The sequence below is a fragment of the Aulonocara sp. 'chitande type north' Nkhata Bay genome, linkage group LG23, assembly GCF_057382095.1.
Source record: "Aulonocara sp. 'chitande type north' Nkhata Bay isolate Kocher_YH1m ecotype deep benthic linkage group LG23, A_spYH_male_GT1.1, whole genome shotgun sequence".
Taxonomy (NCBI): Eukaryota; Metazoa; Chordata; class Actinopteri; order Cichliformes; family Cichlidae; genus Aulonocara; species Aulonocara sp. 'chitande type north' Nkhata Bay.
The window spans coordinates 8,842,167-8,862,935 of record NC_141365.1 but is presented as its reverse complement, the minus strand read 5'-3'; the positions used below and the strand labels follow the sequence as shown (position 1 = coordinate 8,862,935).

The 20,769-nt window shown below is 41.1% G+C and overlaps 1 protein-coding gene across 3 annotated transcripts; it reads right to left on the bottom strand.

Annotated features, from left to right (window-relative positions):
- Positions 1-108: 108 nt before the first annotated feature.
- On the bottom strand, positions 109-20,554 carry dnm3a (dynamin 3a). Of its 3 annotated transcripts, XM_086281784.1 has the most exons (21): positions 19,946-20,553; positions 16,365-16,438; positions 15,810-15,959; positions 15,503-15,706; positions 14,778-14,876; positions 13,813-13,973; positions 13,594-13,736; positions 13,378-13,513; positions 12,897-12,964; positions 12,666-12,804; positions 12,479-12,565; positions 12,302-12,372; positions 12,146-12,206; positions 11,520-11,546; positions 10,713-10,826; positions 5,992-6,101; positions 3,247-3,358; positions 2,444-2,605; positions 1,944-2,167; positions 1,699-1,848; positions 109-502 (listed from the first exon to the last, which is right to left on the bottom strand). In XM_086281784.1, the coding sequence occupies exons 1-21, from the start codon at positions 20,104-20,106 to the stop codon at positions 469-471; spliced, it is 2,487 nt and encodes an 828-aa protein (XP_086137910.1). In that variant the 5' UTR covers positions 20,107-20,553; the 3' UTR covers positions 109-468. The 3 variants fall into 3 exon arrangements, with proteins under 3 accessions (XP_086137910.1, XP_086137911.1, XP_086137912.1); XM_086281785.1 differs by lacking the exon at positions 11,520-11,546; XM_086281786.1 differs by lacking the exons at positions 109-502; positions 1,699-1,848 and having other exon boundaries at positions 2,028-2,167; positions 3,221-3,358; positions 19,946-20,554.
- Between the last annotated feature and the right edge of the window lie 215 nt (positions 20,555-20,769).

Below are 20,769 nucleotides of genomic sequence, written 5' to 3'. Positions count from 1 at the left end.
CCCCCCAAAAAAGAAATAAATAAATAAAATAAATCAGCATAGGGTTCTGCTTACACTAATGCTGATCAAGTCAGCGATAGCTAGCTTCCAAATAATGACATTTGCACATGCATTCAAAAATAAAATACCTGTTTATTCACGGAAAATAGAAACAGTGCATGTATATTCTTTTCAGTATAATAATTCAGATTGATATTTTTATCTACAAAAGGTTCAGGCACTTGAGAGAAGCCAGCAGACAGTTGTGCACATTCCATCGTTTGTGGCCGTTGATATTATGTACAAAACAGGCTCAGGATGGAGTGAGTTTTGCAGACAGCAGCTCCCAGAGGAGACAGAGAAAAGCCCATCATCGTGCTTCAGCTGTATTATACATCATGCAGGTCAGGAGTGTCTCCGGGTAGCAGCCAGCTGCAGCTGAAAGGACCATGGGGGCAGATGGGTAATGGAGTTCAGAGCAGAGGGGGCTTATTTCACACTTGGGATTGCTGGGGGAAGCCTCCTGGAGACAATATTAGATCAAAGACATTACTATATGGTTTATATTAGCAAAGTTTCTATAAAAGTTTCTCTACATTAGATCTTATAACATCTTTCAAAATTTGAAAGACTTATGCATGATTTTGAGGACATGGTATCTCTGATGGGACGGTGCTGTCTCTCACTGTAGCTTTCTTAATCATCCGCATTTAAATTTCTAGTTAATCTGCAGAGAGGTACAGTCTGGGGCTAAGCAGTCAGGACTTTATAAGCTTTATACATTCAGCCTTCCTAAATAAATAAAGGAATAAGATAATTCTGAACCCTGGATAAAGATGTTCATGAATTAGGAGATGCCTTATTATTAGCAAGGAGTTGATCCAAGTGTAGCAGTGCCAGCTGGGGCTTTCAGTTGTTCCTAATTCCAAGTTATAATTTACATATTTCTATATTTCTTTACTGTGTTTTTATTTGCCCGTAGCTCCACACATGATAAGCTAAATAGACTTTATAATGATGAGAAAATGCACATAAAGGCAAGACTCATAAAGCTGCATAGAGCATACAAGTAGAGTACAAGTACAAGACTGATTACAGTAAGATCGTGTCCCAATGACTCTATATCTATAGGGGAGCCAGACAAGCATTAGGCTGGATGGAAAGACTCAGGCAAGGAAAGAGAGTGTATGAGGGAAAGAACCTAAAGAACCATTGGAGAGCACAGAGGAAATGAGGCAGAGAGAAAAAGGAGAGACGGGCCAAAAGCAGGGGAGGAACCAGTGAAAGAGGAGAAGTAAAGAAAAAGTTGAAGAAAAAGAGGTACGGGCAAAAGGAAAAATAATGGTTATTGCATGAGGGAAACTGAGGAAGGCAATAAAACAAATGCATGCTAGAAGAAAAAGGGGGAATGAAGGACAGAGAGAAAGATGAAAAGTTGACAGGGCGCTCAGCCTGTTGTATCTGGCTCCAGTAGAAAGCATGCGGAGGTCTTGTCTACTGAGGCTGATGGGAAGGAGAATATGAGAAACACATTTTCCAGCAGACCCCCACCCAGCTCAAATAACAACTTTTTCTAACCCTGTGCCTTTGTACGGGAACATTTGATTTTGCATGTGTGCGCATGTGTATGCATAAATGCCAGGCTTGGCGAAGCCTAGAGGTCATCATTTATACAACAGGTCAGGTTTCATGGGCTAATCTCTCTGGTTTCACAGTCACCTTGGCACCAAGGCTGGGGTACGATTTTGTTGACTAGTGTGCTGCCGAGAGCCATTAGGGGAGCTTTTGGGTCCAGCGCTGGGCACTCGAGGAACAGGTGGAGCATGGCTACGGATCCCAGGCTTACCACTGGCTGCAGTTTTAGGGAGGCTTGGCAAGAGAAGCAGAAGACGAGAGAAGCTTAAGTGATAGGTTGTACAGATTTGTTTCAATGAATCCATCTATGTATATGTGTACATTTGCACCTGGATGGTTTTATCCAGGAAGAATCCACAGGTGGAGGCAAAGGGGTAGTGCAGGTAGAGGTGGAGATTTCTCCAATGGCAGCGAGCGCCTCCTTCAGGGCAGCATGCTTTTGGAGCACTTCAACTCGGTGCTGTTGCTGCTCTGGTGACTCATCCATCAGAGCTGAGCATTCTCCCAGAGCGTAGAGTTGGGCCAGGAGCTCAGAGCTAATGAACTCCTTAACCTACAGAGAGGGATTATAAACTACTGTGAGAAGTTAAAATGTAACTTTGTGAAGTGGTATTTTATTCTAATTCAGAAAAACGAATCTATATTCTTAATCGGTGGCAAAAAATGTTTTTTTACCCCCTGAAAGTTTCTTTTTTCTGTTGGTCAGGATATGGATCAAGTGGAATTTCAAATTTCAAAAAAACAAAAAATGTAGAAAAAAAAGTGAAAAGGATTTGCTGCACCAAAAAAAATAAAAATAACAGTTAAAAGTGTGGTCTGGAGAGCTTACACTGTTAATCATGAGGTGCATCATGGTCTTTGGCATTAAGTCCCTGACCATCTTATAGATGATGCCCATGTAGGAATCAACCAGGTTACTAATGGTCTCCACTTGACGTTCCAGCTGGGGGTCGGAGAGGTTTTCAGGAGGTCCATTCCCCTGCTCATCCACCTTAGTAAAAAACACACAAGTTGGGACATATACATACATCTTAACACTATACAGACAACCCATTTAAGCAATAATCTACAGTGTAGTGTGCCATGCTACAGGGACTGCTGATATACCACAGCTAGTAATTTAATACAAATACAGATGTGTAAAGAGACAAAGCTTTCTTTTATATTTAGTGGCCACATCTATTCCATGTTAGTAACAAGAAGAAACACATTTGATAGGATAAGAACAAGGAGAGTTGAACACAAGGAACAAAAAAGAAGGAGTCAAGGAGGAATGGGCAGAAGAAAAAAAAAAGGGGGAGTGTGTGAGGGACGAGGAACTGCTGATTAGAAACAGACCAGAACACACACACACACACACATATTGTAGTGACATCATGGACCAAGAATGCTGTACTAAAGAGCCAACGACAGAGCGGGATGGAAGGGGTGGGGGACTTGCTTTTTCTCTTTGGCAGGGGGAGAGAAAGGGGAACATGGAGAGAGAGGGGTAAGGGGTTACAGACAGGGTTTAAGGTTAGCAAAGCCAATGAGTGCATATAACTCAAAGGTAAGGTGCAGACAGGTGCAGTTCCCCAAAGCTAAGGTCAGGACTGGGTTTAATTACGTTGAATTAGGGGTCAAAGTACTAACAGCAACTTTCTCAGGGTAGACTCCGGCCCGTAGCAGAGAAGCCTTCCAGCTGTCCAGCTCCTCCTGAGAGTTACAGGCCAACTCCAGGCATTTGTAGTCCTTATACACATTCCTGCAATTCATTACAATCCTGTCAGAAATGTCCAAAAAATATACAGCAATAACACTTTTAACTCAAGGGAGCTTTCTGCAATACGGAGTAATATACACAAAACCTTATATACGTTGTACGGGAGACTGGCCCAGTGCTTACCTTACGGTTAAGAAAATATACAGTTCATACCAAACACATTTTCCGATGTGTTTCATGGGAACTCTGATGAACGTATACAAGACCTATTATCCATAACAGGAACTTTAACCTTTTCTTGTGAACTCTGTGTAGGTGATTAAGCCAAACATTTAGTTATAGTTGCGAACTTATCAGCTAGGGTGTAGAGTGTTTAAAAGAGAACATCAAGGCCACTTGGACGATTTCACTGTTTGTGTTCGAAATTCTTTATATACAAATATTATTTACTAAGCCTCTGACCCAATCTGTACACAAGTGAAATGTTACTGGCACAAGGATGCCTTCATGCGCTAACCCACAGACTGTATATATATCTTTATATACAGTCTTTGTGTGAAACAAACATAAGTAGCATTTTGTTTGTACAGAAAAAATAATTTCTTGTGTTTCCATAACAAACGTTTAACAGTTTTATTGTTTGTCAGTCTGGGTACCGTATTATTCAGTCTGCTTTGTAAAGCAATGTGCAGTGTGTCCTGCAAATATTTCTCGTTCATGCTGATAAATTTGTTTGTAAAATCAGCCAATGGAATCTTTTTAAATTTACTTTGTTTAAATGGAGCACTGGCTGACCTGTGTCCCATTACTGCATCCTGTATAGTAATAATAAAAATATAAGTATACATCAAGTGATACACGGGTAACAGAAGCTATCAGGCTCTATGTAAACTGATGTGTGTCAGGTCTATGTTACACTTTCAAGTAGGCAACCCTCCCCGTGTAACATGTTGGACACTTGCAGATCTAAAGGGCATAAAGACAGACGCAGACACTTTCAACTAGATTAAAACACACACAGAAACATACACGGCACCGATATACACACATATAACACATACATCATTTATTGCTTCCCAAACGCAATGCTTCACACGACCTTATTCACGGCAGCTTATCTCCTTATCATCATCATCACGTATTTTTTCACCGTGATTCATACCCAAACTCAGCTTGCTCTCTGTTTGTCCTCTCACGTCCCTCTTCACATCATCTGACATCTCAACGCTTAGTAACAAAGTCAGAAACAAGTAAAGAATCTGGAGCAGGCCGTGGCCCATCTGTTAAACATTTTTCTTTAATCACTCGATTGTTTTTTTCCCCCTTTTGTTGTTCCCTCCTCACATTCAGAACACGTAGCAATTAACCTCAAAAATGTGAAGACTGTGTGTGAGAACAACAGACAGCAGAAACTGAGAAACTACACTGTGGTGACAGAGAGGTATACAGAGCGATGAAGAAATAGGCTTTTAGTTTGTGTGCTTATAACTGGGCTAGTATGGGTGAGGCTAATAAATCAGGGTGTGGTGGCTAACAGACGGGGAGCCGGGCCAACCATGACAATACTGGAGTGCTATTACACTAAGATCAGGACACTGAACATTCGTTTACACCAGTGAGCGCATAAGAAAATTGTTCTCTATGTTGATTTATCACTTACACCAACATTTGTTTTAAACGGCCTTTTTTTATGCTCTCTCCTCAGCTCACTGGGAGCTTTTTCACTAATCTGAAGGAATTTCTGCAGCGCTATGACTGCTTTAGATTTGAAGAGTTTCCTGAGGTTTTGATTACTGTCAGACAGGGACAAAGCCACACACACAAATACAGAAAGAGAAACAGAGTGAGGGCGCAGGAAAGGGGGGTAGAGGGGTTGGATTGGGGGGGGGGCGCCACAGGACAGACTTTGACACATTCCTGGCCCATTGGCTCTGATACTCTCTCTCTCTCTCTCTGCTGCTTTCTTTCTCCCCCCCAACCCTTCCAGTTCTTCCCTCTCCCTCCTTTTTGTGGTGAGTCGAGCAATTCTTTCCAAACAAGAGCAGCCTCATCTCTGATCCAAGCGCTCTGGCTTTGATTAGCTGCTTAATGAGCCTGCCGTCGGTATGCTGTGGTCTATACGCATGCTCTTTGCAAAGGCACATACACACATGTGGAAACACACACACGCACTTTTGAATTCAGTTTGTGTGTCCGAATGTAGCATAGCAAAGCATTATAAACAAAGCCCACATGCTCTGGTACAATCAGCCAGGCTTTGGGTCAGCTCCAGCTCCTAAACACTCTCTCTCTCTTGCCTCTTATGTTTTCCCTTTGTCTCTCTGTCCTTCTCAATCTGTTTCACACCCATAAACTTAGCAAACCCAAAACCCAGCTCTGCCCTCAAAAGCCTGGCATATACTTAGAGAGCAAAAAAAAAAAACGGCATCCGCTCCAGTACCCGCTGGATATCCCTTTTGGTTCCGGTGGCAAAGTTGAATGGAAGAGGTCGGCGGAAGGGCAAAACGCCACTCTGACATCTCCTCCCTTTCCTCCTCCAACATGTCCACCCTCGTAAAATATCACAAAAGTTTCATCGAGCAGGTGACAAGAACAGAACTCCCTTTTCTGACTCACGCATTCACTCACCAAACAGGCACATATGAAAAAGCACACGCCTCCAACCACACACAAACCTTAACTCTGTGTTGAAGATAGCAAAAACATATTTGCTGGACATGAAGCCCTTTTCCACGTCTCTGAGCTTTAAGTTGTCCAGTGGAAGCATGTACTTCTTTTCCTTCTCCTGAAAAAAGACAGAATATGAAAAGATAAAATTTTGACATTGGTATGCAGAGTAATATACGACACCATAGAGGCAATAACAGCGTTGATAGCAAAAACCACCAGAGACTAAGGCCAGTTTGCATGTGTCTGGTAGTAAATATTTCTTAGCGTGCACCTAGAGAAGAAAGTGGAGCCAAGAGACATGAACTGTAATGGGAAAAGTGTCAGAAGGCAAGGCGAAATGGAGATGTGGAACATTGTGCTAGGAGTGCATCCGAGTTCATATAAGATGATGTGTCTGACTGTCAGACTGACTCACATTAACAACTCACAAACTAGTTCAGGAGAATCAGTGGGGGAGGGGGAGAGTTGCCATAAGTCTATAGTCTGTCATCACCATGGGGACTTATGAATGACGGAGAACAGTTGGAGGAGTGGAGCGGCTAGTGTGAGGAGAACCAGACAGTATGGAGGCAGGATGCAGAAAAGTGAAGCAGGGAGGGAGGGAACGAGAGAAGTAGTATGAAAAAAAGAGGTAGAGAGGCCGGGCCACATGTGAAAGTCATTACTCAGACTCAAGCTCTAACACAACATTTCTCCTAAAGTCAAGCCCTTCCCCCTCATCTCTCTATTCTCCAGCCTGCTCTTTCTGTCTAGCCTTTGAGAAAGGGCCTTCCATAAAGCCTGGTTATAGGTACAGCCATGGATGGATGGAGAGTTCAAAGAAAAAAGTGACCACCAGAGTCAGAATACCTAACGCCAGAAGAGCATTTTTTAACAATGTGTAGATTCGAATATGTGCTCATGCGTTTGATCATGTGCACGAATGAAATGAGAGGCGACTATTCTGGAAGTACATTTTGGTCATCAGTCTTTCTCCCAGTGCTTCCCTGAACCCTACGACTCTCTTCCTTTGCTCCTCTTTCCTTTTTTTTTTTTAACAAAGGGGCCCACTTCCTGTAACAGAGGTTGAAAAAAAATGACAGAACGCGATTGGCGCTCATACAGCAACATCTGGGATCGCTTTAGACGGAGAGGGAGGAGACCGGAGTGAGTATAGGGTGCTCTGATGGGGTAGAAATAGAAAGTAGAGATGAGAAAGAGAGGAAGCGGAGGGATAGACATGGACAGAGGGAGGTGAATTTCGCAAAAGTAGACAAGGAAATGTTGAGGAACATAGAAAGCAGGAGCGATTGTGAAGAAGAAATGGGGAGAAACTCCAGACCACTCCAAAGTTGATTCCCCCATGGGTCCCATCAACCCATATATGGCTGCTAAGTTCCTCCCTAACTCTCTCTCCTTCTCTCACTCCCCTTATTTCCTTATGCCTTCCCTGAGTGAACAGGCAGATCCCTGGCTGAATGGGTGAATGTGCCACGTCAAGACTGGATACTACATCGGGACACAGCCCTGCGGACGACCGAATCAAGGTACACTAACATGTCTGAAGGAGAGATGCCCATAGGAGTGGATGTCTGATGTGTGTGTCTTGCCCTACGACCCAGCATTGGAACCGGATAAGAAATATGAGAAAAACAGAGGAAACCTTTTGTCAACTCTCCAACGCCTCATGCAGGACTGCAAGAAAACAGCCAGAGATGGAAAAGGCAAGGCCGAACACAAACGAGAAAGGGTCCTGCTCCGTCATCCCAGTGTTCAGACTACCTGTTCAGGATCTTACTGGTGTACAGTAGTCTGCACATTGGTTAGACTGTGCAAGGAAGTGCATCAGCAGCTTATACTAATGCCATCTACAAATACACAAGAGAAGATGAAAACTGCACATAGTCTATGCTGGCAAATATAAGGTCTATTATTTTGTGATGTTTCTCGCTTGCAGATGTGCAAGTGCCTTTAAATATGCATATACTATCACACGATTTCATATCTTTAATCACTGTGACCAGCTTTATACTAAGTTGCACAATCTCTCATCCATTTTGTGGTATTTGTCAGCTTGAATTAACTGTCTTTGTTGACTAGTGAGAATAACACATGTGAAGTATAACTTGACTGTTTTTCCTGTCTTTTAGGGCTGCAAACTAAGAAGGCTACAAATCAGCTAATGAGCTGAGCTTATTTTGCGCACAGCAACTTCAGAAAAGCTCTAACCTAACTTTTTCCACAGATTGCCTCACACATTTTGCATGTGCATCTGCTTTGCAATATGATTGCTCTTGTGGTTAAAGGACATTGTGGCATTGCTTTGTATACACATTTGTGTATTTATGTGTGTGTGTCGTAATCGCAGTGGTGTCAGGGTGGTCGTGAAGGATCATACATCAGAGCTGCTGTGTCTGAAGCTATGTCCCCCCTTCCTAGAGGCTAATGGACCTGAGATAGGCCTCACATGCAAACACATAGAGGAGTGCATGTAGATTAAATGTATAGTCATGAGCCGTCTGTTTTTCTTCAGCTCCCTGGTGGAGTTCTGGCAGTTGAGGGGTGAAGGAATGTTCGTCTGTTCAATGTGCTGTGAAGATTAAACTCTGAACGGTTAAGCTGCACTTTCAGCATGAGGTCAGTGCAGGGTACATATATAATAGAATGAAGATGTAATTCAAACAGGTTAAAACTGTGTGCATGGAAGCAATCAACACAGAGATGATGAAGGGAGGGTGGCAGGGGAGTTTTGGGGGGTGAAGAGGGGGGAAGAGGGGTTTTTGGGAGTAAGACTGTGGAGTAGTTGAGAGGAGAGAGGGGGAGTCAAAAGGGGAGGTCTGCAGTGTAGAAACAGCCATGTGGGATTTCTCTGGGCAGATCTTGGAAGCTGGTGTTTGGACAAAGCTTCAGATTTTCCAGCCAGGAATGTGCACAGTCCCAGGGAGACTGCCAACCACAGAAAGGGGGAGAAAGAGAGAAAGAGGGTGAGACAGACAGAGAGAGGGAGAGAGAGAGAAAGGAGGAGTAAAAGGCAACAGAGGCAAGAGAAAGAAAGAAAAAAATAAGTGTGTGTGCGTGTTGGGGGGGGGGGGCAGCAGTCAAAGAAAAAAGTAATGTGTGGAGGTAGTGTGGGCGGGGGGTTATGAGAGCGGGAACTGTGAGCTGTGAGGGAGAAGAAGCAGGAGTTTGGCTTATGCGTCTGTGTGTATGTCTATGTGCACATAAAAAAAATCAGTAGATCTCATCTCCTGTGATACCATGGGTGACTTAAAATGCACATAAACGAGTGATAAACATGGTGATGAGGTGCAGAGATTAAACAACCATAGCAAAAATGTATAAAGATTTTTTTTTTAAATTTTAATTCTTATAGTAGCTTTAATCCATGTAGTGAAGCATACATGTCTCATTTTGATCATCAGCAGAGAACCAGCTTGCTGCTCTGATGTGGTCGACAGATGATTACTTGCCTGCAGTTGTATTACTTCTTGCCTGTGTCCAAAAAAGTCTTTGTATGACTGAGTTGATTTGCAAATGCTTAGTAAGGGAATGACAGCAAGAGGAAACCTAAAACACTGTGTGTATAATATGGATGCCTGGGGCTATGTTTGGAACACAGCGTTCAAGCAATCCAGTGTTTATCTGAAAAGTGACCATGTGTCTGTCTGAGTGAGTGTATATTTTTCTCCACTATTTGCATGTCACTTTGTTTACATCAGAGTCTGCATGTGTACTGTATACTGTATATACAACCCTGTCCACTGAGTGCGTTTGTGTGTGCATGTGTGTATGTGTGTGAGTCTCAGTTTGGCTTGGGGCAGCTCCAGCTGTGTCAGAGTGAGCCGCTCCAAATGCCTAAACTCCCAGAAGAGGAAGAAAAGGGGGGAGCAAGGGGGAAGACTGAAGGGAGAGCAGCACGAATGGGAAGGGGGGTGTCAGAGGAATGAATGGAGGAAATGGTGGGGTTCAATTACAGGTCCAGGTGGTAGGAGAGAACAGCAAGAGTTAGCTGGACAGAGAGAAGGGGGTTAAAGATGTGCTTTTAGTTGTGACTAGAATGATGTCACTGTTTGTTTAGCTTAAACCTTCAAACTATTTTAGTGTGGTTACCAAGAACAATAACTTATTTGTAAAACAATCAACATACTGTTGCTAAAAAACACTCAATTCTCAGTCTGTCAAACAATGTCAAAGTTTCTTTATCGCGTTCACAGTCACAAATGTTAACTATCCAGCCGTAGAGTTTTCATCCAGATGTGAATGTTTACAGGTGCTTGTTTCTATCCGTAGAGAAATGCTCCAATGTGTTTCCCCTTCTCTGATCTCTTTCCCTCTACTCTGCCCTTCCCTCTTCCCATGACATCAGCTGTGACAGGATGAGACTGTTGTGGTGTGTCTGCCTGTCTACACTTGCTGTGCAGACCTTCTGCTCCTGTACAGCAGGCACAGACAGGCAGACAGATGGCAGCCCCACTGACATCAGAGCAGAGGGCCACTAAGATCTCTGCCACCTACTTCTTCTTTTTTTTAAGAATGTGATCTGAACAGATGAACAATTTTACTTTGCCTCTCTAAAATGAACAATTAACACACTATTTCAAGCTTAGTTTATTTATTTAAATAAACTGATGATGGCTTAAGTGCATTTCTGTGTTTTGGACTATATAAATAAAATATTTGAAGTGTAATTCATCTTGATAATAGATATTCAATTCAGTTTGTCATTAAATAAATGTGAAGGCCTTACCTTGTCATCCTTGAACCATGAGAGGTTCTCTGCAGAAAGTATGAACCAGTATTCCTTGGCTCCACCTTTCATGATGCCAATGTTATTGATGGTCAGCCAACCCTTGCGTATGACCTGCATCAGTCAAGGGTAAGAAGCTCAGAAGGCAACACAGCAGACAATTGTTCACAGCAAGGCACAATTCACATGAAAGCATGAAAAGCAGGTCATACAATGAGAGCAGATTGTGCTGACGAAAACAAGAGTAAAAGTCAAACAGCTGACACTGGAGGAAAAAAATAACATTTGTGCGGGTTAGACATTTGTGAGATACACAGTGATGCAATCAACAAAATATTTAACTGAAAAACAGCTTGCACAGGTGTTTAAGAGAACCTAAAAGGGTAAAGACGGTCGAGCAAGCACAGAAATCAGAGCCTGGCTGTTCAAATTTGGGAGAAAACAGGAAGAGCGGTCAAAGGTGACAGACAAAGGCACTGTAAAGGAAAGATGTGTCAAGTTATAGGAAATGAGACATATTATACCAAGATAACATATACTTCCTGCAAATGTATATTTTTACAGTGGGGGACTGTGAAAGAGAAATTATAAGATTAGCACAGACTGAACAAGAAAAAGAAAAAACACTTTCTGAGAAAGTTGCAGATGATGAAAGATGTGATTATTAAAGCTACAAGGAGCCATTTTGCTGTGTTTGCTGCAATCAGTAGCATGCCAACCCACAACCCTTAAGCTTCACCGCTGTGCACACATATTGCCAGCAGAGGCAGCAGTGAGTGAGAAGATTTAAAGAAACGGGTCTCCTACTATTAGACTTGAATGAGGCGCCACACCCTAGAGAAAAAACAGGAGATGAAGCAGCAACAGAAAGATGGAGTTAATTTTTTCATTATATGACAATTTTTGGGGATGGCGCCAACAATGACTACATTTAACAGTTAACTATTAGCAAAGCATCACTCGGGACTTTGAAAATAAATTTTTTTTTATTTACCTTTGAAGCTGTGGTTGAAATTTACTGCTGTTTAGCAAATATTAACAACACCACATATCAATGTTCCAGTTATAGTAGAAATGTGTATTTAATTATCACTGCTAAATCAAAATGTGTCACATAAATATGTCTACATATAAATCTAATAGAAAAAGACTAAAATGTCTTATTTTTGCTGTGGCACACAGATATGCTATGTGCCACAGCACATAAATTAAATGCGTTTAAAGTTTGAATTTTGTTTGTATTTTTGCAGATTCCTTGTACTGATAATAATTAATAATAATTAAGTTGTCAGGAGATTTAACTCAGACAAAAGTAAAGCTAAGGATCAATGGACTGGTTCAACTGACAAACTGTCTCAGAATGCCTTCATTTGCATTTTAGGGCTGCATGATCCCTGGTTCATTTTATTAAGCCAAGCCATTTAGACTCTCACCTGTTTTCCTCCAATCCGTGCAGCAATCTTGGTATTGGTGTGATTGTGCATCTGGGGGGAACTAAGATAAATGAAAAGCAAGTCTGATTTAATATAGTGTATAATTAACGATGCTTATTATTAGCTAGAAATCTTAAAGGTGATGTGGAGACTCACTTATTGAAGCCAACAAAGTCTTCATGTTTGGTATTTATGTAGGCTACCTGTATGTCAATAAGCAACATGACCTGGACAGTGCGAACATATGTTAACTCATGAAATAAAACAATACACAACATAAGAATGCAACTGAGTAATCCAAAACAATTCATCCCTTACACAAATATGGATTACCTGGTCTCTGCATTTAGTCTCTAGTTCTCGAATTTCAGTGGTAACAATTCTTTCTGTCTCATCTCGCAGCTTGGGAAAGGAACTGAGCTACAGAGTAAAAACAGACCACAAATGAGATATGACACAGTTACTACACCACGAAGTGTAGAAAGCAACACACAAATACATGAAACAAGAGTATTTATACCTTGTCGATACACTGGTACAGAGTGGTGGTTAGTTCCTGACTGACCATGTCAATAAATTTAACACATGGCCCTTTTAACCTCGATATCTGTTTCTTTACTATGGCTTCAAAGGCCGTGTCAGGGGTGAACAAACCCGTCCTGTAGGGAAAAAAATATAAATATATGTTACAGTAGAAAAACAAAAAAAGACCAAAACAATAAAATCACTTGACACTGCTACTGTACTGAACCTGACACCATGGGTGTTTCTGATGGCATAGTTGATTTCCGTCCGCAGCTTCCCTTCATCAGACCCGATCTTAAGACATGCAAAGATGCACAGTACTTCATAAAAAACAGCACTTGGCTAAGGAGCAACTTGGTTTATCATTACACTTATTAAAGGAAATGCAGGTGCCCGAAGAACATAAACCAATCACCAAAACCATAAACATCATAATCCAAACAAATAAACAAGGCACCCACACACACACATGAAATGATGCCAATCATATATATATAAAATCTCTGTATTATTCTAGAAGCTATTTGTATATATTGAACCTATTTCTTATATTTGTAACTTTGTAATACATTGTATTATTTAATTTTGTCCAGTCTGTAACTGTTCTTATTGTGTTGGATCAACTGTAACCACATAATTTCCTTAGGAATTAATAAAGTATTTTGTTTCTGATTCTCATTCTGACACACACACACACACACACACACCTTGATTAGTTCATAGGGGAAACGTTCATGGAAGATTCGATTGATCTTAGCTCCTCCGGACAGGTTGACGGTGTCTACTTTGTCACCTGAGCCCTCAATCAGCTTCTCAAAGTCAACAGCAAAGCGCTGAACTAATCTAAAAGACAAACATGCAGGCTATGAAAAACACAGAAATATATATACATAGAATATGTATACACAGAATGACTGACTCACTGTAGCAATGTCTTGGTCCTTCGTGCGGGGTCATTTGGATTAAACTGCATGTAATCTTCAGCTTCTTTCTTCAATGCCAGAAGCTGGCTCTGCAGATGACTACGGAAGGCTGGCAGTGTGTCCCGAATGTGGTTTGTGAATTGCTGAAAACAAATATTGTTAGTAATAACACAAGCACATAATGTAATATTTCTCAGTTTAAAAGTTCACATATTGAACCTGGTTGAGTATTCTTTGTAAATAAGGTGTTCCCATTTTTTCAGACATGTGTTTGTAGGCTGGGTGGGACAGGAAGAACTCCTTCTCTGCCCTCAGAGCTTCCTTAATGTCCTTTTTCCCATCAATGTCCTTCTGACTACGGTTCACCACCCCTATGTAACCTGGGGAGAAGGAGTTGAAAGGGAAATTATAAAAAGGTATGTAAGGATAAGGATGACAATGTGCACTAACAGGAAGGAGAAATTACAGGCCTCTGATGTAAGATGGATTCAACTCGCATTTTCTGGAGGGTGCCTGGGAACTCTTCCCAGACCACCATTTGTTCCATTATAACTGTAGCATACAAGCAGGAAATGTGTGTGTTTCTGCAACAGCAGGGCGGATTGTGAGGGGCAGGCCAAATTGCCTATTTGGTACAGTAATAGATGTAATAGCACTAGGCTTCACATCTAATACTTCAGCTCAATGCTGCTACCGGCGGAATTATTTCAGAGGGCTTCCATGGCTAATGCATTAGTGCTGTAGGAAAAGCATGAAGCAGCCAGCACCTGGTGGTGCTTTAGCCAGTCTGTACACTGCCTGCATTGCCCAATTCCAGGCCTCTGTCTCTTCCGCTCTCTCACAGACACAAATTACAAACTTTTCTAAGCTAACAGCTGGGCTGGTGCCTATCAGTTCCCACTTGTCAGACTCTACACTTCTGGCTGATACACAAACCAACACCATCAATAATCCATTTCTTACTCTTTATCTCTTGCTGCATACATAGAATACATGCACATACACACACACACTGAATGGGAGTACAGTGATGTCACGTAAAGAGCTAAAGTTATCTTTGTGCTTGGCTGTGAGTGAGCTTGTGGCTGGTAATAAATACACAATGATTATGTCAATCCTCTCCAGAGAGTCTCTATTGCGATTTGATAGCACACTGAGCAAGAACACACACACAAGCAACACACCTCTGCGTAAAGGAAGCAACTTGTTCTCTAGTATTTGTCTGGCATTTGTTCCTTCATCCATCAGGTCCAGCTTGGTGATTACACCTATTGTGCGCAGCCCTAAAGAGAAGAGAAAAAACATGCATATTTCCATACAAATGTGAATAAGGAATATAACATCCATCTTTTATTAACAACAGAGCATGAAATTTTTTTTCAAATGGTTAAACTGAGAAAATGTATGATTTTAAGAAAAATGAAAGTTATTTTAAATTTGATGGCAGCAACACATCAACTCAAAAGAGTTGGGACAGCAGCTTGTTAACCATTGTGTAATATCCCCTATTCATTTAACAACAGTCTATAAACATCTAGGGACTGAAGAGAGCAGCTGCTGGACTTTTGGCAGAAAATGTTGTCCCATTCTTGTCTGAAAAAGGATTCTAGGTCAACAGTCCCTGGTCTTCTTTGTTGTATTCTTCAATGTGCCAAATGTTTTCAGCGGGTGAAAACTCTGGGCTACAAAGCCATGCTGTTTTGATACATGCAGTATGCAGTTTAGTATTGTGTTACTTAAGTATGCAAGGTCTTTGTAAGGCCTTATGTAAAGAAACAATTCCAAAATTCTACCCATCTTTACTTTTAATAAGCTCTTACGCAACATCCCAACTTCTTTGGAACTGGTTTTATATTTTAATAATGTCACTATTTAAAAACAGCAGGACATTCACAGTCACGGGGCTTACCTTGAGGGTCAACATCTTTGGCCAGTTTAAGTGCATCAGAGTTGGCCAGGTCAGTGTTGGCAGGTGTGACAGCCAGGATGAGACAGTTTTCCTTACAGATGTACTGCATGATCATGTCTCGTACCTGGTACTCTATGTCTGTTGGCTGATCGCCTACAGGCACTTTGGTGATGCCAGGTAGGTCTACAAGAGTCAGGTTCAGCACTGTACACATACAAATAAACACACATGGACATAAGGTTTGTTTAAGAACTAGACCAAAAGTAAGTTAAGCGGGGCAAGTAAAACACAAGGACCTGCACAGTACCATGTGGTGAGTGGATCCGTAGGTGGATGGGAACAGGAGAGATGGCTTTATTAGATCCCGTAAGTCTGTGTGTTTCTGTCTCGATTTCCTTGCGGATCTCGTCAAAATCTGTAAACTTCTTTCCCTGACAATGTAGAAATTCACCATACTCTGGGGGAGACACAGAGCATTTGAATACATGCAGCACCTAAACAATAAGAGGCTCATAATATCATCTTAGCATTACAGTATCTTTGGAAAAACTCTGCCTAGTCCACCAAATCTATAGCTGTTCTTAAAATTAGTCAACTGGCTAACACAATAACATAGCACTAACTTTCAATATAACCAATTTTTCTTGCAACTGTTTTCTTCTAGCAGCTGTCTTAAAATACTTTGACTGTTTCTGAGAAAAAATAAAAATGCTATCCATCATGCCAATCCTCTTTTTTTTTATAGAAAAGGGCAATAAAAAGCAGGACTCTATGAGGCACAGTCATCATAAGACGCCATACTGCCATCTGGTGCCAGTTTTAAAGAAATGCTACGGCATGACATCCCTATGAGCTCTCTTACCTGTGTTATCACTTAGCAGCTGGAGAATTAAAGGTCTCCGAGTAACAATTCCTGAACCCCGCGGAAGGAAGTCTCTGTTAGAGGAAAGATAAAAGAATATACACATAGATGTGCGTATTATTACTGGTGCTGATTCATCTTCCCCGCCACCACCAAACCAAATATAAAACATTAAGTTTACCATACCATATTAATAATTTTACATACTTTGCCCACAGATATGACCATTAAACTGAAAGTATTTAGGGAGTACCTTTATAGCATTAGACACAATAGCACCCAGTATTAGGTTTAGTTCAGTTGCCATACTGCTTAAAAAAGGGGTGTCACACTCACTTCAGTTCATGGACCTCATGTGTTTTGTTGGTGCTCACCTGGGCCGGACCAGTAAAGCAACTGCATAACTTTAATTTACGTTACTGTACAAATTGTCAAGATCTAGAAATCAAATTTTCAGTACATGTGTATACCTATGTAGTAAAGTGAAGCTATACAAGACACTACAATTTTAACTTCCCTGGTCTTTGTAAGCCATCTGCTGGGCCAGGTTTGAGCCTGTGTTTGACAGCCGTGTCCTAAAACATCAGCAACGTTCTTGTTACCAAGACCAAGAAAATGATTAGCATTTAATCCGCTGAACCAGATGAAGAATTGAGGAATAATCAGATATGTAACCTGGATGGTATTAACCTGGCCTCTAGTAATACTGTAAAGAGACCTATGATTTTCACCACTATATGTCCTTTAAGAGACACAATAAACTGATATATAGGACTGCCTTCTTTCATCTCTATTGTTACTTCTAGGCTGCACTATTGTAATTCTGTATTGTCACTCCCCCCAAAGCCTTGAGCTGATCTAAAATTCTGCAATAAGAGTACTAACATGGACTAGAAAGAGAATTTCTCCCATATCATCTCCTTTTCACTAACGCTCTTTTAAATCCAGTTGAATTTAAAATCATATTATCCCATATTATCCAAACCAAGCACTTCTCTGTCAGACTGCAGGATTACTTGTGGTTCCTAGAGTTTCCAAAAGTAGAATGGGAGGCTGAGCCTTTACTGCTAGGCTGTTCTTCTGTGGAACCAGCTCCCAATTTAGGTTCAGTAGATAGACTTAAAGCCTCCCTTTTTGATACAGCTAACAGTTTCCACTGAATCAGCTGACCCTGAACCATCCCTTACTTTTGTTGCTATTAACTCAGGCTGCCATGGGACTTTCCATGAGGAACACAGTATTTCTTCTCCACTTCCCTTTTGTTCACTCCCAGTGTTTTTTTAATATAACTATCACATGTCATAAATTTTTCTACCCTCTCCCATAGTTTGTGCTTTGTCCTTTTTGTTTCGTGGTCTTGCTATGCTTGTCTTTTCTCTCTTTTTTCCCCTCTCAACCCCCAACAAGTCACAAAAGATAACTGCTCCTCCTTAAACGAGGTCTCTTCCTGTTAAAAAGGAGATCTTCCTTCCCACTGTTTCCAAGTGCTTGCTCACAAAGGATTGTCTCATCATTGGGGTTTTCTCTCCAATATTATAGGGTATAGCACCTTACAAAATAAAGCAGTCTGAGGTGACTGTTGCTGTCAATTGTTGCATTAAAACAGCATGGATTAGATTGGGTAATAAAGCTAAATAAAGGGTTAATTCTAGAGAAACCAAATGCACCGGGTATAAATAACACTCCCTTTCCTTTTAAAATCAGATTCAGGAAGTTTGTTTTATTACATCCTGTCTTAGTTTAAACAGCTGTTGCAGTCATTCACAAAAAGAACATACTCATGTCCAACAGGTATGTTACAAAATATCAGGACGTGAACAGCCTGCTGCTGGAATGCCACAGATTATTGCATAGACGGCCTACAGATCAGAACAATGCATAGGCCTCCTACGGCTAACAAAGCTTTACTGTCTCAGGAAGCTTGAAGACTATTGACTTAATCATCAGTTTTCCTTCCGGACAGGATAGAAATACTTGGTCTCCTCATCACACACCAAATGCTCTCAGTTGCATTTAAACTTTACCCAGACAACACTGTTATTCATAAGCAAGCGAGGATATTTTTAGGACCTTGAAATCTGTTAAAGGGCAGAAAAAGATGAAACAAAACAAAGCTTGTTTAGCTCCACCTTGGTGAACGTAATGACTTACAAGATAGCAAGAATTCTGCTTTGATTGTGTTTCAGAAGTCATATTAACTGTCACCTATTCAGTGACATCTCTCTATGAGATAAGCTGCTATACTGACTACTTACATACAGACCCTGACATGCCCGGCATCCACCACTCCAGACTAGCAACATAGCATTTAAGACTAGAGTTGGATGGATGCCATGATGTAGAAAGTATGAACACAGGCAGCTGTATTAAGTTTTCCTTTCACTTTAGGGAAATCATGCATTTCACAGGCCCAACCTTGAACAGTTTTGACAACAGAAAAAACTCACCAATTGTATTTTAATACAATTAACAAGTTATTTAAATAAAAAAAATACATATTTTCTGACAACGATGCAGGCTGTTGACGATGTTGTTGATGATAATTTGAATCAAAATTTGAATTTATCGCTTCAAAGACTTGTTACCACTGATTTTCAATCCAGTTCTCAGTATTTTCCACCTGTTTCCCTTCATTGGGAATGGCTTATTGACAGCCACTTTTCCACTAAGATAATTTATGATGAAGCTGCAGTGAACAGCGGATGGATCAGCTGAAGGGGCCTATCATCTTGTTGGTGCAAAAATACTACTTATGCCTGACAATCTTCTTTGTTGTTTTTTGGAGATTCAACTAAAGAAATTGGACGAAACTGTGTGTTTTTGCAACAGGCTGTTAGCAGCAAAATACCCAAAGATACAATTTAAAGTGGATTCTTTGCTAAGTTGTCTGTTATGTGTAAACACAACACTGGTTCATTACTTAGTTGCCTTTTTGATTCTTCAGTGATTTTTAGATGTGTTAAGTTAAAAAAAGAAGACAAACAATACCTTTGAAAATAGTCAGAAATTGACAGAAAATTGGTGGGGAAAAGACAATTTTCAACAAAAGAACATTTAAAAAAATTACAAGAAAGTCTGGCTACTTAGAAACAAAAAAATGAGCTGTGGGTCAAGATCACAGTATTTTCTGTATAATACTGTGTGTATAACAAGTATATACTGTAATATATATAAAATGATTTAAAGTACTGTATATAAAGTGTATACAGTACATTTTTTGCCATGCCAAACCCGAGTAATGTGTCCCCAGTAGTCTCACACAAACGTAGTCATTACTCCACATTAAGCTCACTGGTTTATGATCAGCCTAACTAAGTTGTGACAATTTGATTAATTAATGGTGAGTATAGCATTTGGTTCATGATGGTTCATAGATTTGGTATGACTCAAATAATCATCATCAGTTATAACATTGTAACTTCACCGTTCTTTAGTAAAGAGTGAGTCACTTAGGGGAAAGTCATGAATATGAAACTTGTTCATAATGGTTATGACTAATTTGTAAAAGATCTGTTACAAATGAAAATGCTCTCTTGGTATCAGTGGTCTCTGTTGTATAGAGATGAGTATCTTTGGTTTACCTGCCAACAAAGTTTTCCAGCACGGAGCTCTTGCCTGCGCTCTGGCCGCCCACCACAGCAATCTGGGGCAGGTGGAGGCTGCAGCTTTCCCCCACGCTGCTCAGGGCATCTCGAAGGCGGTTGACCAGCGGAATTAGATCCTCCATCCCGCGGTTGCCCATCGCAACGGGAGTAGCTACCTGTCCAGCTCCTGCCAAGCCTCTTTACCTCCGCTTCTAGTCTACACCACTTGATAAAGTAACTATCATAGTGAGTGGCTGCTGGTAACCAGAATTATTATTGCTGTTATTAAAAACTGCAAATTAGAGTTTTCTTGAAGATCGGTGTGAACTTTTAAAGATCCGCAGCTTTAAGGAGTCGTTAGTACGGTCTGGTTAGTGTGTCTGGGAACGACGATAGTGTCCACATTTGTACTCACGCCCCTCTGCTCTCCGAAAAAAGCTCTTCGAAGTCATTTTCCGTTGTTTTAAAACTCCAGCAATTCGTAACGGGAGTCGCTTTCCTTAAACTCGGGACATTTTTAATTAGTTAGTCACCGCTCACCGTGCTATGTCTGGTCTCTGTTCAGTAGAAAACGCTCTGATTTGACAGCTTACGGAACAGTTTTGTGCGCATGCGCGGTAATAAAGAAGTTTAACTCAGCAGCCCCCACCCCTTAAACAGGAGATAGACAAACTTCACAGCCAGTTATGAAGGTACCCCGAATTAAGAGAGCGCACGCGAGGATTCACTCCTCCAGCTATTTAAAATCCCACGTATCCAGTGTGGGGAGGTCTGCGCTGCTCCCCTCTCAACACTTGCAACAAGAACCAGAGTGTGCGATT

What these genes read in the sequence shown, in the direction of transcription:
- dnm3a (XM_086281784.1), bottom strand. Translation starts at nt 20,106, where the DNA reads ATGGGCAACCGCGGGATGGAGGATCTAATTCCGCTGGTCAACCGCCTT. An exon ending in GTTGCTTCCTTTACGCAGAG is followed by an intron (nt 13,974 to 14,777) that starts GTGTGTTGCTTG and finishes CCTTCTCCCCAG; the next exon opens with GTTACATAGGGGTGGTGAAC. An exon ending in TCCCCTATGAACTAATCAAG is followed by an intron (nt 12,965 to 13,377) that starts GTGTGTGTGTGT and finishes GCATGTCTTAAG; the next exon opens with ATCGGGTCTGATGAAGGGAA.